Source organism: Glandiceps talaboti, chromosome 11, assembly GCF_964340395.1.
Source record: "Glandiceps talaboti chromosome 11, keGlaTala1.1, whole genome shotgun sequence".
NCBI lineage: Eukaryota > Metazoa > Hemichordata > Enteropneusta > Spengelidae > Glandiceps > Glandiceps talaboti.
In genome coordinates, this window is record NC_135559.1 from 18,482,479 (window position 1) to 18,500,001 (window position 17,523).

Here is a 17,523-nt window from a genome sequence, read left to right on the forward strand (position 1 = left end):
TGGACAAACAGTTGCAATTGGTTAGAGAACTGCTCATTAACCGAGCTCCACCTCTCCAGTCTAATACTAAAATTGAATGGAGATGTGATAATGTCATGTCTATATTAATGCTGTCAGGGGGGAGGGGGGTAGCACAGATTTCTGTGTTAGAATAAGGACTTTCCCTATACGTTAGTCTGCAAGATTAGATACATACATTCATGCCACACTATCAGTCAGCACTCACAGGCTGAACAACACGGCATATCTTACAGTCTAACTATACATGAGTGGAGATGATCGTAGTAATCATAATGTGTTGTATAGGAACTAGACTACAGGAATTATTATTTTACAAAAGTTCATATTTGAGAATTCGTATGGCTGTGTGATTTATGTACAGTACACATGATATATAACTATTCCAACCTCTATGGTATTATGCTAATAACTGAGAGGTCAATAAACTTTATAGTCAGGGCAATGACCTTTGTGTTTAGACTATTAGAACACAATAAAAAGACAACTGTTGTCTGGCATGATTGTATGGTACCACACTCATGTGAGCGTGACAGCCAATAGTATGCAAGACATGTTATAACTTATATTGTACAGACTGAAATAACAGCAACAATAACAGATTTAAATGTCTACATCTAATCTTCTCTGCATCACCTGAATACAAAACAAAGGCTTCCATTGATGGCAATGCAATGGAAGACTTAGACCATGGTCAAATTTCAAATATACATATTTCTAATATTTATATTTAAGAATTGCTTTACTTAAAAAAAATATTATTTCTAGTTGCTCTAGGGAAAGAAAATGCTGCCATGATGGCCAAAAAACTGTGATTTTGGATCCAATGCCTCCAGCTTCACCCTCCCTCCCCATTATTAAATGGTTTACCCATTAATGTTTATGGATTATTCACTTTCTTTCTAATCCTGTCTACTCACTAGTCTCTTTAGATTAAAAGATGATTTGACACAATGTTGGCATCCAGACTTTCTACTCACTGGATCTATGACTCCACTATACTCATTCTCTATCCACAGATCATGGAAAAGAACAGCAGAGTCTCGTTCCAATTCAACATGTTATGATTACTAAGATCATCTCCACTCTCGTATAGGGAAAGTCCTTATTCTAGCACAGAAATCTGTGCTACCCCTCATATAAATGTGATGATGTTGTCACACCTCCATGTGATTTTAGTTTCAGACTGGAGAGGTGGACTCAGTTAATGCGCAATTGTCTAAAGGAACTAACCAATTGCAACTGCCTGTCAATTTGTGATGGATTACTACTGACATGTGTCATTTACCCTTCGCCTAGCAGGGGTAGCACAGATTTCTGTGCTAGAATAACGAATTTCCCTATACATGAGTGGAGATGATCATAGTAATTGTAACGTGTCATTTAGTAACTAGACTACAGATCACAGAGCTAGTATGTAGGATTGAACATAACGTGTAGCAGAGTGAAAGACCCAGCAAGTTTGCAGGCTAATTTCTTTCATGCATGATTAGTTGTAGTTTTATTTCTTTCACAGAAATAAAAATTATTTCAGAATACAAAATCAAAGTTGAGTGCGACAATCATCACCCAGAAACATATAACAGTACTCATAAAAAACAGAATATTTGCGTGTATGAAAAATGATGTATAATGATTTTAGTTTTTTACTTCATATTTCAAATAATTATGCTGCTTTATTAACATTTTTTCAGAAATACAGAGAAAAAAACAGGTCACATTTGTGTAATTGGGTCAAATCTTCAGTACAATTTTTGTGATGTAATGTATCAAAGTACAGTGCATTCATGAAAAGATCACCCCATAAGGTCAAAGGTCATTAAGCCCAGATGGTCATTTGAATAACAATAGATTTAAGGTTAGAAGATTCTTTGAATGGACTATGAGTACAACATCGCTTTTGTAAACAGCATTGGAATTCACTATTTTATCAACAACAAAAGTGGATAACTGAGTTCTTAGACAATTTTTCAACAAAAAGAGCAACTATTTATAAGGAAAAAGAAATCATTCAGATGTTACTTTAATTTTGATCATGTGTGAAGGAAACCCTATATATAATGGTGATCATTATACACATGTGTATGAAGCATACCATTTATAACAGTTTTGGCATGGTTGAATGACCTGACTGTTACTATCGTACGATGTTATATCTTTGTATACACTGGTACATATATATGAGATATATGATAATCAACCATTGTTATTGCTACCATGGGAGTAATGATGTGGAGAAAATATGTTGAATCACAAATTATGACGTAATTATAAATGATCTACCTTTCTTTGGACTGACTTCATCCGGCAATCATCTACCAATCCAACATCCGCACATACACACACACACATACATACATACATACATACATACATACATACATACATACATACATACATACATACATACAAACACATACACACACACATACATACATACATACATACATACATACATACATACATACATACATACAAACACATACACACACATACATACATACATACATACATACATACATACATACATACATACATACATACAAACACATACACACACATACATACATACATACATACATACATACATACATACATACATACATACATACATACATACATACATACATGGATGCATGCATACAAACAAATACACATACACACATTCATATCATTAGAGAGAAAGACAAACTGACCAAAAAAACTTACGACAAATGCTTGAAGCTGTCCTATACATTCTTCATATTAGTTTTTGTCTCATGACCAAACAATGCATTATTTTGAGATACATTTTTTTAAGTATCATGAATTATTTTAGTTCTTTTGATATTTATTTATCTGTAATTATTGAAAGTCAAAGACACCCACGTCAGTTAAACTTCAAGATTAGATACACACTGACAATTATTTTTCACAAATATTAAATCTCAGAATTCTATCGACAATTATTTGTTTCATAAAATAAAAAAAAAATAAGGAAAATATACATCTCATACATAATAGTAGTTAATGTTTTTCTCAGTGGCAACTACCCAAACTTGTGTTAATAAATGATGTTCTCACTGCAATAAGTATTAACTTGTCATGGTACATTGGTACGCTCTAAATACTTGAGGTTTATCACGACAAGAATATTCTTGTATCTAAAGTCCTAATAGTGCAAACAAAATGTCAATGTGACCGGTTGAACTGTACATCAGATACAGGCGATCAAGTGATAATTCATTTAACATGCGGCAAGGTTATGTATCACATCGCTGTGAACTTGCACATTACAGCCTGACTTAATGTAATTGTGTCGTCTGTGGATCAGCCCACGTAGATCTCACTGGCAGTGACATCATTGGATAATGAAATAATACCAACCAAGTATTGATAACTTGCTCCAAAGTTTTAGAAAATTGAATCATCTGGACATTTACTATGGGATTTTAGCATAACAATGTACAAGATCGTTTCGCTTCCTACTCGAAACAAACCAAACAGGAAATCAAAGCACGCTCTCGCTGTATTAATTTGTAATTAATTAACATGCGATCTGTACATATTGTACAGTGGGGCAGGCATAGCATATTTCTACCGTTTCATGAACTATTCTCATTGGATCATCACGTGGTTTACAATGTACAGATGACGGCTTTTGACCCTGTTCAGGAATCGAATATTTAGGGCCTCCCCCGTCATAAAGAACATTATGAATACAATAGACTCTATTCATGATTACGTCATCATTTGGCGCGCATTGCATGCTGGACTACGTTTAGGGACGACATTTGAAAACAAAATGGCTGACGTTTTGGTGAAGCTCTCGCCAGATCAGGTGAAAGGGGCAGTTTTGCCCATGGCCGTGGTGGGCGATAACACCCACAGTGACTTAGCCCGATATCTAAAATGTAGGGGATATTCTGCCGGTAAATCTGAGTCCAAAACAGCGTTAGTTAGGAGGTAAATATGCATGCCTTTGAGGCATGAAGCCAGTATAGTTAGCGACCGTTAGACTTTAGAGTACTAGTCTACTGCTTACTCTGGAGATAACGTAAATATGCCTCCGAGAAATCCGATACGGGATATCATATTTCGGATTCTTGTGCATGTCCATTTACCAGAGTTAGTATTAGTACTAGATATATCACCATGTGATATTGAAGTTAAAGTGTAGTTTGTTCTTTTAATCTTGTTGTTTCTAGTAATAGTATCGACATACAGTAGTTTGTCATTTCTATTTTTAGAATGTTGTATCGTTTCTGATATTATTGTTAACGCGAGTTGATTATTTTTGCCAAAAAGTTATTTAATGATTATTTAAAATTTGGAATGTAATGTTTATAAAGTAAATAAAATTATGATTAACAGTATTATTGTTGTTGTTGTTGTTGTTGTTGTTGTTGTTGTTATATTGTTCTATGTTGTAATAATAATAAAGTTGGTTTTCAGTTCTAAACACCAGTCAACCTAGTTACAACTTACATGTACCTATTAGTATTACAAATACTAAACAAGTTTTGAAGAAAAAAAAGTTTTATCCCAGAGTGAAATCTGTTTTTGTTTTCTATGTGATGGACATAATTAGCCATGAAGATTTCTTGTCTCGAATATCTAAAAAATATTATATGCTATTGTGACAAATTTTTAACTTCATGTTAGCGTTAATAGGCCATGGGGGACATCTCCCCTAAGTTACACCTCCATGGTTAGGCATAGTGACACAACTTGTGGTAGCTATTAATATGAATACATATAAGTTTGAAAACAGACACACTTGATATCGACAGTTCACTCAATGTTTCCAGGTCTAACTTTTACTTTGAATGTCATGTTGGATAAGAAATCTTCCAGAAGGGCTAAAATGGGGCCACATGTCTTGTTTGATCCAAGACTTGATGAACACTTTGAGTAGCAGTAGCAAACAAAGTCTGGTTTACAATTGAAGTTTATACATACAAGATCCCAGTGAGGAATCTCTGAACAAGATCCCCATAAGGGGGAAAGTTTTAGCAAATAATTTAATAACTGTAACCAGACTTTGTTTCGTCATCCTACTAGAAAATAAGTACATGTACATGTACTAGTATAAATTCACTCAACCAACTAAACTAACTCAAAATTGACCAGTTGTTATTAAATGGCCATTAATTTGAAGCCTACAGTGCACGTCATGAGTAGTGTACATGAAGTATTTTATGTTCAAAAGTAAGCTGCTGTTGAAGTTCAGAACCCATGATCACTACAAGCAATATAATCACAAATACCTAGAGTATGTAGTGTCATGATCAACTGGCATTTTTTTAAAATCAGAAATGGTGTCGTTAAAAACAATGTGAAAACTTGATTATATGTGATTATGACATGTGAAATATTGATTTGCAAATAAGTATGCAATAAGTTTCTGTATTGCACCACAGCAGTGTATCATTCAATTCTAATAACATGGTTTCACACAAATTTTGTTATGAGTCAAAATCAAACTGAGAATTCTTAAGTCTCATTGCCAGACTCATGACTATCATCTCTAAGCTTTGTAAGGTGAGCGGTGAAGCTGCAAGAAGTGAGGGGCTTTAGTTTAAAGACTACAAAGTTTAGGGATGATAGCCATGAGTCTGGCAGAAAGACTTTTGAATTCTTGTGAGTCAACAATGAGCATCAAATGGTGGTGTGTCTCTAGTGTCTTGTGCATCTAAAATGTATCAAATTGGCCTAGAGGGGGCACTTTACTACACTACAAATAATGTGCATCAGGCAACAAGTCTTGATGGTGAAATGTGCTGTTTTGTGTTGTTAATATTAAATATTGGCCTAGAGTTATGTTGTTAATTATAAAGTATGATACAAACAAAAGGGCAACAAAAGTGAGGCTGAATTTATCTTAGTTGTATTTATTTATGTTAAGAAGGCTTATTTTTAATAATTTTGCACCATGAAAAAAGTATCAAAACACTTGGGTAATATAATAATTGGCTAATCTGATACTTTACACTAAGGCTAGGCATTGTGGGAAATAATGTGTTGAGCTTTTTGTTTATTATCTCTGAGCATTGTATGGCCATTCTATTTATATTTAATACAATATATACAATAATAATTAATTTTTTGAAAAGCTTGTGTTTTATTTTTCTAAATCAATTTTCAATGTCCTTGTTCGTTGGTGTACTTGACCAGCTTACTTATTATAATTTATGTGTTTGTTTTACTGAAAACCCTTAAACGTTGACCCTTCCTCATCCTCACTCACCAACTGTTTTCATGTGCCCAATGCTCTCACAATATTGCCTATTTTAATACCTTACCCAAGTGTACAGTAAGTTTTTTCTGAGCCTGATTGTCAAATTTTGAATACTAGTTTAGACACAGGTCATGCAAGGTATGCAAAGTAGGATGAAATAACTTTCTTGATACCTAAAACATAAATAAATGAATGAATAATTAATAAATGAACAAATATTAAGATAAGTCAGTCTTGCCTTTGTTTCACTTCAAAGTATCTTAGGTTAAAAATACACAATGAATTTCTCCAAATTTTCCAGAGTGACAGATATAATAGAGGCTGGCCTTGACAAGTTTGTTATTGACCCTGATGGAAGTTTGGCATATGCTATCGTTCAGGAGTATGTTGACTCACTGACTGTAGATGTTCCCTTGCCAAATGTTTCAAACTGGCATAGTGACCCACGAAGTGTGCCTACAAACTTTAGTTATGTTCATGTTTACGAGTACCTTGTGAAAAGGAATGCTGTCATTCTTGGTTCTACTGACTCTGACACAGAAACTGATTTGTATGAGCTCCCTATTGCCGAGAAGCCACTCAGAAAAGGTTATAATTTTTATGGTTCAGGTCATATTGAGGAGATAAAGAGCAACCGAACTGGTGACTACTGTCATCTGTGGACTCGAGTCCAAGCAAGTATGAAAAACAAGCTCTATACAACTAAGGTTGTATTTGGAAATACTGGAATTATCATCAAAGGATATTGTCAATGTGTTGCTGGGAAAGGTGGCAAATGCAATCATGTGGCAGCCAGTTTGTTTGCTGTGCTAAATTATCAGGAGAGTCAACAGACAGCTTCCTGTACAGAACAGCCTCAAAAGTGGCACCTTCCATCAAGAAAAAGAAAGAGACAGACTGTTCCAACTAAAATCGGTGAGAGACAAGTGAAAAAGCATATATTTGGTAGGAAAAGGAAGAACAAGTCTCCACTGCATGGTTATCAAAATTATGAAGCCATCCCAGGTGACCATATTAATCTCAACTTAGACGAAATGAAGACAGATCTTATCACTATTGGCCACCCAACATGCCTTCACCAAATACTTGAGTCATCCCCCTCAGAAGTGAGTGAAGAAGAAGAAGAATTGTCTAAGTCGCCGGAGGAAATTATTCTTTCAGAGCTATCAGTTTCTGCTGAAGAAAGTGTCAAAATTGAACATGATACTATTGGTCAACAAGATAACATATTATGGTGGAGAGTACGTAAGGGACGGATAACAGGCAGTAGTTGCAAGGACTATTGTGGATCTGGAAATCCAAGCAATAAAATAAAGCGTGCCCTCAAGGTGGGACAGCCTGGTGGGCAACCAAAATCAAAACATATACAATATGGTAATGACCATGAAGATGTTGCCATATCTATGTTTGAGGATCAGCTAACCGCTATCGGAAAGACCCACTCGCTCAGAAAATGTGGGTTATTTATATCAAAAGAAAATGGTCAATTAGGGGCATCTCCTGACAGGGTTGGAATAGTTGACACTGATGACGCTGTAGTAGAGGTGAAGTGTCTCTCAGCCAGTAGGGAATTTACACCAATGGAGGCCGTCGAAAAGAAAGAAAAAGAGAGTTCGTTTGCATTCCGCCGTGTAAATAATTCAATATGTATCAAGGAACGCCATAGGTGGCATTATCAAGTTCAGATGGAAATGGCGATGGCAGGATGTGGGGTTGCATATCTTGTCATTTTCACACATGTGAATTTCCCTGTCTACTGGATAAGGATCCAGTTCGATGCCGATTTCTGGCAACAGACACAACGGAAACTATTGAATTTCCATGAAGAATGGATTTTACCTGCCCTAGTTGTAGAACGTTTTGGCCGCAAAGTGTGAACTGCCGTAATGAACAAAACCGTACACATGTAAAAGAAACTTTCCACAAAGTACTGAGAGTAGCTTCTAAAATGTGCCGACATTCGTTTCAGTGACATCCAATCTTTACTACAACCAGTGACAGGCAAGCATTTACAAGAAATTCAATAGAAATTCAAAATTTACTGGAAATTCAATAGTTTCCGTTTTGTCTGTTGCCAGAATAATAATAATACACTCATATCAATAACAGCTTATCTAATACATTCAGACATAGGATAAATTGGTAATTTGGTGAATTTATTTACCTTCATTACATTCTACACATTTTCATAATTTAAGAGGACTGTGTTTCAGCCTTGATCAAAGGTGAGGCTACTTTTGTCTAGCTACTGTAGTTGATGATTAACCTACCTGTAGACTTACAAGAACTATCACTACTACTATTCCGCTATTCTAACAGACATTTTGATTTTTTGAATCGTTGCTTTGTTACATTCAAAAAATAGAGCAAATATTGCGTTGCCGCACAACTTCATGTCCAGGGCAATGATAGATATATAATTTTTTGAAGATTTAAAGTTGCAACCAAAACAAAATTTTCATACCTAATTTCCATCATCATAATCCAGTCATCCTATGTTGGAAGTGTACAAGACAAGTATAGCAACATCCTAATCAAGGGATGTGTCTACAAGGTTTTGTACTTCTTTATTTTTTAAAATCAATTTGGAACCAAGTCATACCAATGTAACATGTTTAACTTTCTTGGTTGTCTTATTGTAATATTTTAAACATAAGCTACATTCAGTTTATATGGGTAGGTGATGAAACAGCTGTCTTACAACATATTACATAATCAAGTCATAAACCAAACTGGCCATGCTACAGGCTTTACCACCAGAGGAAATAGTAAAGTAAACATTATAGTTAATTAACAATGTACTGTTCTCACTGTGTCAGCTATTAATGAGGACAAATCTACACATTCTCAACAAAGTTAAGCTCAATCTACTGGGTAATTTCAGAGTTGAAGATTTTTGAGGAAAAGCAATGATATAGAATAACACTTCTAGAAACATCTCACCAAGTTTCAAACTGATTCACTTAGTACTTTTTGAAATATAAGTTTTTGACCAAAATTCACATTTTTACACCTTAATTCCATATCACTCATGGAATCATGGTATGCGTAACATATCTTCGTCCATACATCCCTAAATGCATTTCCATTAAATTTCAGCCCAATCTGCTCAGTAGTTTTGGAATTATAGATTTTTAACCAAAGAGACACATTTTTAGCCCTAATTTGCATATCACTGATAGAATCATCCCATCATGAACAAATCTTACTTTACACCCCCTTAAGAATGTTCCCACCAACTTTTGCACCAATCTGCCAGTAGTTTCTGAGTTTAAGTTTTTTGACCAAAAATCACATTTTTTGACCCAAATCACACACCTATGATGCGATCATTTTGATTTGAACAATTTCCCAACTAGACACCCAAGGTAATGGACCCACCAAATATCGTGGCAACCAGTTCAGCGGTTTTTAACTTTAAGTTGTTTACACACATACAGACAGACGCCGGGCGATCCCTATATCACTACTGAACCTCAGTTCAGTTGTGCTAAAAATCAAAATGTTGATTAGGATAGTCAATCAGTAGTAGTGATAGTTCTTGCTAGTTGATGTTCAACAAATCATTCTGTATGACATGAATACTCAAAGTGGCAACAAATTTGTCAATTGTACAAATATATGATTATTAGCAACAAATATTGTCCACAGTGAAATTGTTGTAAAATGACTTATTGACCATGTGCATTGGAAAATTTCACCATGTTTTCAATGTTTTACTAACTTGCCAGTGTTTATATCTAAGCCAAGTTCTATGCATAACCGATATCCATTCGTTGGTCAGTCTCTCAGTAATTCACATTTTTTCCAATGAAAGTGTCTATGGTTTGTCAAAGAAATAGTTAATGCTCTCGACAAATGTCCCATTGTTGACAGAATGTGAGTCTGTGGTGTGATTTTAGTGATCTTAACATTAAGTTAGTAGTTTCACTTTTCTGACCAGTGAATGAACAGATGAGCGCTGTAGCTCATTCACGTCATAAAATTGAAGAGTGTTCACCATAAATTTTGAAAATATCTCCTGGTTGTATTTCTCATTTGTGTTATGTCATCTCGGACTCATGATTCCCCAAATGGCAGGGACGGATATGGTTGCATCCTCGATGACACAGCACGAATGGTAAATACCAGATTATATATAAATATCTTATGTGAATATCACCACAGGGAAAAGGATGAAAAATCAATTTTGTACTGACGATTTTCTGGATTTCTATTATTATTTTCAGTATATTTCAAATAAAGATTGAACTATTGTTTCCTCTCACTGTTTTTTTTCCTATTTCATACCTGATATGACTGTCTTATCAGAGTTTATCATCTTTGCATTAATTAGTAACTTGTTAATCCAAGAACCAACAATAATAGTGGTACAGTGGTAACAGAAGACACAATGATGGGAAAAAGTGAGAGGAAAAAATATGTAAAACTTTATTTGACAGATACTGAAAATAATATTAGAATTCTGGAAAATTGCAATAAGTTGGATAGTTATGTGATGTATAGAAGATACATCAATGTAGCAGTCAAATTGTCTCAATATACAGTTGTAAAGCTATATCTTTATAAGAAAATGGTAAAGAGGAGCACCACTCTAGGAAGTAAAGGTATTTAAAAAAAAAAAACCTTTGGGTTTTGGAGACTCGAGTGTCATTACATGATTTTACACTGAAATGAATAGGAACTCTGAACTCATGAATATTAAGTGTGCAATTATGATTGTATTATATCTGCTGACTCCTATGATGCTATTAGCCATGAAATATACATTACAATATGATTCAAGATCAAATTGATGTTTCTGTGAAATCGCAAGCAATCGTAGGTAATGTAAAATCATGAAATGATTCTCCAGAAACCATACATTCGTTTGTGAAAATGTCTATATCCTAGAGTGGTATTCACCTTTAATTTTATAGGGAGTAACACTCCAGGAAATAAATGCATTTTCATAAACTTTGCTTTCTGGAGAGTAATTTCATGATTTTACAATTACATAATTAACTCAGTTGTCCAAATATATATAATTGAAAGCCCTTTTTCATCTCAGCTTTACAGCACTGCATTATGGGTCTTAGCAGATATGATTATGCATTAGACAGTTACACATTGAATAGTCATGACTCCTACAAACTTATATACCATAAAATCCAATACAGATTGAACATTCTACAAACATTACGTTCAAAATTACTGACATTTATTGCGAACTATCCTACAAGTGAGATACCACATTCATTGTCCTTATTAGTATTATTTTTCAGTCAATCCATGACTGGAGGCCAAAATAGGATGAGATGTGCACACACTTTCCATATGTCATCTAAAGCATTCCATTCAGTTAATGACAACTTCCGATTTAGTATTTTCCACTGTTTTATGCGCCCAATACATCTTTCCACATGTATTCGGACTCTGGCAATGGACACAGACTCAACTAGTTCTGGTATCTCAAATTGTGTCTTATTTCTCAGAAAATGGGGTGTAACAAGGCGCACACCATGCTGTGCCAAGGCACATTTATTAGTCCAGCCCTTGTCTGCCATAATGGCATCCCCTTTTTTAAGTTTTGCAAGAAGTCCACTCTTCATTGTAATGGCATTGTCACTGATGCTGCCTTCCATCAGGTCTGAGATAAAATTTGGTATACCTGATGGAGATAGACCCACTAATGCCTTGGCAGTACATCTGCTCTTGTAATCTGAATACAGAGCTGCCTGTATTTCAAAATCAGATGCTCTCTCAACCTCAAACTCTGTGCAGTCAACAATGGTTACAACATCTCGATAGAGTGTCTTGAAACTGTCTACCATATATTTCTTTAGTTTACGTGAACTCAACCACTTTGGCAGTTTCAGTAGTATCTGGTTCATTAGTTTCAGGTAAGTAAGCCATATACGAGAGACTGTTGAATCACTAAGACCAAACCTCTCTGCAAGGTCCTCATTGGCACTGCCTTGTTTGAGTTTAATAAGGGTTAAAAAAAACTCATCTGAAGCTTGTAACCGCCGTTTTGGTCCACATTTTCCATCCTTGTCATCGCTACTGTTATTAGCTCCCCAGTACTTCAAGTTTGCTGTGTGTGGTTCAATAAACTTGGTGAAGAAGTACTTTAAGGCACTGTACGAATAAAATCCAGTCCAGAATTGTATCTCCTCATCAGACCCAGCAAATCTTCTAAGTAAAAATCTATTGAATTCATAGAGTTCTATTTTTGTGTCATATAATTCTCCAATTGATATTAAAAGTTTGAGAACAGTTGAAAGCAATTTCCTCAAGACAGCAATGTTATCATTTTCAGAACTAGTAGACTCTAAGTGACTCTGAATAATACTAGCTATTGACTGCAATTCATTTTTGCATAGAACATGTGTCTCTTGGTAGTAGGGGACTAACATACTTTCAGCTTCCTTTGATTTCTTTTGGGGAGCTTCAAAGTCAGCCTCAGAATTACTGGCAGTCATGCTCTCCAAATCACTGTCCAAAAATAAAACCTTCCGCTTTGAAGTTGAAGGTTTGATAGAGTCATCTTCGACTGCTGGGGACAGAGCCTGTAATATGAACATGAAAATGTTACAATAAGTGAATAAGATATACAATGAACATAATTCGATTTAATTTCACAATCAAAAAATATATATTAAAGTGATTACCTTCTTTAGCATAATTTTATGTAGTAATGACTGTACATGTACACACTAGAAACATATTCATGTAACATCAACAGGGGCTGGCTAAATCAGTTTTGTCATTGTATTGTTATATATAATTAGAGTGCGATATCACAGTAATTAATAGTTATACAGAAATAATTTTACAAGTGGCTGCTGGTTTTTAGACAAGTGATAGTGAATGGTAAAATATATGTTATATAACCTTTCATTTGGGAAACAAAAGGTAAACAAATACTCAGTGGTTGCTGATCCTTAACATTTGTTTCTATAAAAAAAAAAAAGATAGTGGAAACAGTACATACACAGTAACATACAGAGAGATAATGTGGATACTAGGATAGAGTCCTCCCAATCATGCATTTATTACACATGCATACAGAGAGAGAGAGAGAGAGAGAGAGAGAGAGAGAGAGAGAGAGAGAGAGAGAGAGAGAGAGAGAGTGAGGGAAGGGGGAGACAGACAGACAGACAGACAGAGACATGCAGGGAGAGAGGAGGGGGGGGGGGTGTGTAAAAAAAACCACTTAATCGGCAAAATGCCTCAGATACCTGTATAAACTTAATGTATTACTATTATCGAATGCATGCTTACAATTTTACGACTAGACTGACAAATCACTTTCTGATGAGGCATTGAAATGTACTTCATACACACCTTCTTGGATGTCTTTGATGACCTTGGGGTCCTCATTCCACACTTAGCAGTGCAGGAGTCGGGTACGGAACACGTCAGTGTCCTTGGTTGTTTGGGATATGTGTGGTCAAGATGATCTGTGGATACCATGGTACTGCCGATACATCTTGACTTAAACCAACACGTAACTTTGGCGTTGTAATCCTGTACAACGTCAGGCCACTTGGGCGACCACGGAAATATTGTGGGTATGTTGACATCGTAGGTCTTCCTCCCTCCAACGAAGTGAAGTCCGCATATCTTGGGGTTCTTCGTGAGGTTTTCATTTCTGACAAGCTGTTTCCATCGCGTATTTATTCCTTTTTCACATGGAAATGAATGAAAACTAATGTGTATATAGTCCTTACTATTTGTGAAACAGTGCGGTACACTGCAATTTGACATCGTCACCCTACCTACCGGTACATATACATGACCTGCTTTATAAACAAAATGGCGGCCGCATCCCTAAATGTATACCAGAATGCACTGCGCTAAAAAATTATGACGTCATCGTGAACGAGAGCTATACATGTATGTGTATGTAAAGACGTGACAAAAACAATTTTGTCAACTTCGCCGGAAATGGAAAGTGTAAACAATATGTTTACTTTGCGAATGGAAAAGAAAGATAACATTTACGTGAAATATATTCACTTGGATAGCAAATACAAGGATTCAATTAATACGATCTGTACACTTACCTGGAAAAAAATAGCGGAAATAGCAAATATTCGGCCAACACGACGATGACGCGATTGCCCACACAGCACTTGGATACGTGTACCTAATCGCAACCTTTGACCTTACTGAGGTGATTCCATTAACTTTGCATGAAATTGAACCGAAGACTATGGTTTGAAAATCTCACTCACTGTTACACCATAAATGAAAACTGAAAGCTAATATCAATCAACTCTTGAGATTTTAAAGATTTTTTTACTGTTTATTTTTGCAATATATTGATAGACTAGATGGAACTCTGCCACTTCGATTACGTGGTCTCCATGAACCCTCCACTCTTCCCCGTACGAATTTTATCCTCGCCCTAGATATGTATTCGGGAAAAGCCGTAATAGCTCGTCGATTTCCGTTAAATCTCGCGCCACTTTTGAGTTCTCAACATGGCGCCTACTCAAGACGATGCAGACCAACAAAGTAGCCAAGGTAAATTCCCAATTTCTTTTATTTTACCTGTGATCGAAATCCAACAGATTAAATTTCGAATATTCAATTTGAAGTTCAGCCTGTCGGTTTGACGATTGCTGTAAACCCTACAGTCGTTTTTAAAACAACTATTCTCCGCGGTACGAACACAACAACAAAAGTTGACACTTGCAGTATTTTTCAACTTATGTCATGATCAAACAACAGTGTTTCGAAAGTCTTGTAAAGAATAGAATTAACGAAGGACATCAGAGCCATCAGTATATTCAGTAGACTTTAGTTCGGCACACCTTAACAGATCATACTGGCAATATGTCCAAAACAAAATAATACCATTGTTTACATAGGACATAGTCACACAATCATATTTTATGAATTTTCATTCATTCAAAAATAAAATTAAAATTCTCAATTGGATCGAATTTACTGTTTGAAATTTTAAAAACAATTTAAATTTAGTATCATAAAAATCATCAGCGCAAGGTAGTTAGCATTTTTGTTTATTTTACATTTATTTATAATTTATTTATTTATTTATTTATGTTTTAATTTATCAGTTTTCATTTCCATGTCTTGATATTATCACAGATGATTCACTGGCAGCTCGTCGTACAAGACGAACACGAATTGACAAAGGAGGACGACTTGCTGCCTTAGAAAGATTGAAGCAAGTAAAGGCTGGAAATAAACTGGAGTATGAAGTAAGTATACTGTACACATGTTGGGCCTAGGTGTCAATTTGTTTGTTTACGGCAAAATACCTTTACTGAATATTAAATGATGTGTACAGACAAATGTTTTCGTAGGAGTGTTCGTAGAAGTGTTCCAAGCTCAAGATTTTAAGAAAGTTTAAAGACATCTTCTCACCCCTTCACATGAATTAAAATTTGGTTTTCAAATGAAAATTTCTACAAACTGTCAAAATATTTTTGGCCATGAATCCCAACTTTTGCTAACATGGTGGCTTGTGTTACCACTGGCTGTTATGTGTCACACAAGGGCACAAACAAATCTCTGATGATTCTCACAAGACATACATTATGTCAGTGAAATTTTTGATTCACTTCAAAACATTTTTAGACTCTGAATATAATTTTCATTTGGCATTATTAACCCAGAGTCAATGAACATCCATTCTCATATCAAATTTATATTGTTGACGTCAAATGGACAATTTTTGTGACAGTGTCCTATCTAGTCATTAATAGCCTGTAGGGATTATTGCCATACAACCTGACATTTCACTAGCGGTTATTGGCCAGAAAAGAAAGCACAAGTTCTTATTGTGCTATAGATTTTTTCCACTTTGAGATGACTGAAATGGACATCATGAATAATATCATAACTAGGCAGAGTCCATAAACTCATGCAGGGTAGATTCATTTGTGACTGGCTGCCCACGATGATATCATAGATAGCGCCCTCCACATGTGTGGAGAATGCGCATTACATATAGAACATGAATGCATCTAAAGTCATTACGTCGCAATACATCCTTGGGTAAAACCCCCAAAATAAACATTGCATAGTATATAGACATGAATTTGACTAGTCATTGAGCCGCTATGCGGCCGCTGCACGAGCTATTAATGAACCAATCTCAGTTGATAGGATCAGACTATCACAAAGGGATGGATTTCATGATGGACATAAGACACATCTAAGTAGGGGCTGAAATTGTAATCTAATTTTAGATTTGCCTGCGTGGCGGTTAACAGTGAAATGTCAGATGTATGGGGGGAAAGTGAGAGCCAAAAATTCCCACATCTTCATGACAGGATTCTAGGCACTTATAGTCACTACATGCCGTAAACTTATAAAAAGTTTAAAGCCCAAGGTGAAACCAGGCTATGTGCCCACGCTACGGAAGTAGGTTTGCGCACGTGCAACGGAATACATCTGTTTATCTGGGAGGAGCATTTTGGTAAATCTGACCCAGGTAGTTTATCAACATATAAGCACTTGTTCACACATATCAGTTACATGTAGGTCTTTCCTAACCCAAAGAGTAGCTTGTGGTTCCTTAATTGATATATTTTTTTCCAAGTGACAGTGTTTCTGCTGTGTTTTTATTCCAGTGTGTACATACAGTCAGACACATGTACAGCTTACTCATACTTGAGTGCTTTGTGCACATTCTTTTAATAATTACCAGAATGACATGAAATTCTGTTTTCAACTCATGAATCAATCTTCTTGAAAACTGAGATGTGAATCTAGTTTAAAGATTCCAACTAATTTTGTACTCAACACTGTCGTAGGTTAAAGATGTAGAAGCCGTGTATGATGTGGTTGATGAAGATAAATATTCTGAAGTTGTTAGAGAACGACAGGATGATGATTGGATAGTTGATGATGGTAAGTTGTTATGATGGTAAGTTGTTGTGATGATGGTAAGTTATGATGATGGTAAGTTGTAATGATGATGGTAAGTTGTTATGATGGTAAGTTGTTGTGATGATGGTAAGTTGTTATGATGATGGTAAGTTGTTATGATGATGGTAAGTTGTTATGATGATGGTAAGTTGTTGTGATGATGGTAAGTTGTTGTGATGATGGTAAGTTGTTGTGATGATGGTAAGTTGTTGTGATGATGGTAAGTTGTTATGATGATGGTAAGTTGTTGTGATGATGGTAAGTTGTTATGATGATGGTAATTTGTTGTGATGATGGTAAGTTGTTATGATGATGGTAATTTGTTGTGATGATGGTAAGTTGTTATGATGATGGTAAGTTGTAATGATGGTAAGTTGTTGTGATGATGGTAAGTT

General features: G+C 35.4%; 2 protein-coding genes across 2 annotated transcripts in view; one reads left to right on the forward strand and one right to left on the reverse strand.

Moving 5' to 3' along the window:
• Positions 1-8,422: 8,422 nt before the first annotated feature.
• Positions 8,423-14,372, reverse strand: LOC144442228 (uncharacterized). Its single transcript, XM_078131508.1, has 3 exons — positions 14,290-14,372; positions 13,568-13,905; positions 8,423-12,789 (listed from the first exon to the last, which is right to left on the reverse strand). The coding sequence occupies exons 2-3, from the start codon at positions 13,694-13,696 to the stop codon at positions 11,503-11,505; spliced, it is 1,416 nt and encodes a 471-aa protein (XP_077987634.1). The 5' UTR covers positions 13,697-13,905; positions 14,290-14,372; the 3' UTR covers positions 8,423-11,502.
• A 337-nt stretch (positions 14,373-14,709) lies between these two features.
• LOC144441896 (DNA polymerase alpha catalytic subunit-like) overlaps positions 14,710-17,523 on the forward strand; it is a 38,135-nt gene continuing 35,321 nt past the window's right edge. The window contains exons 1-3 of the mRNA XM_078131149.1: positions 14,710-14,756; positions 15,339-15,453; positions 17,014-17,110. Coding sequence (XP_077987275.1) covers positions 14,710-14,756; positions 15,339-15,453; positions 17,014-17,110 — 259 coding nt within the window. The remainder of the gene's footprint in view (positions 14,757-15,338; positions 15,454-17,013; positions 17,111-17,523) is intronic.

Bases quoted from the DNA above. Each gene is read 5' to 3' on its own strand.
- LOC144442228 (XM_078131508.1), bottom strand. From the start codon at position 13,696: ATGGTATCCACAGATCATCTTGACCACACATATCCCAAACAACCAAGG. The intron at 12,790-13,567 runs GTGTGTATGAAG...TTCATATTACAG, and splicing joins CATCAAAGACATCCAAGAAG to GCTCTGTCCCCAGCAGTCGA.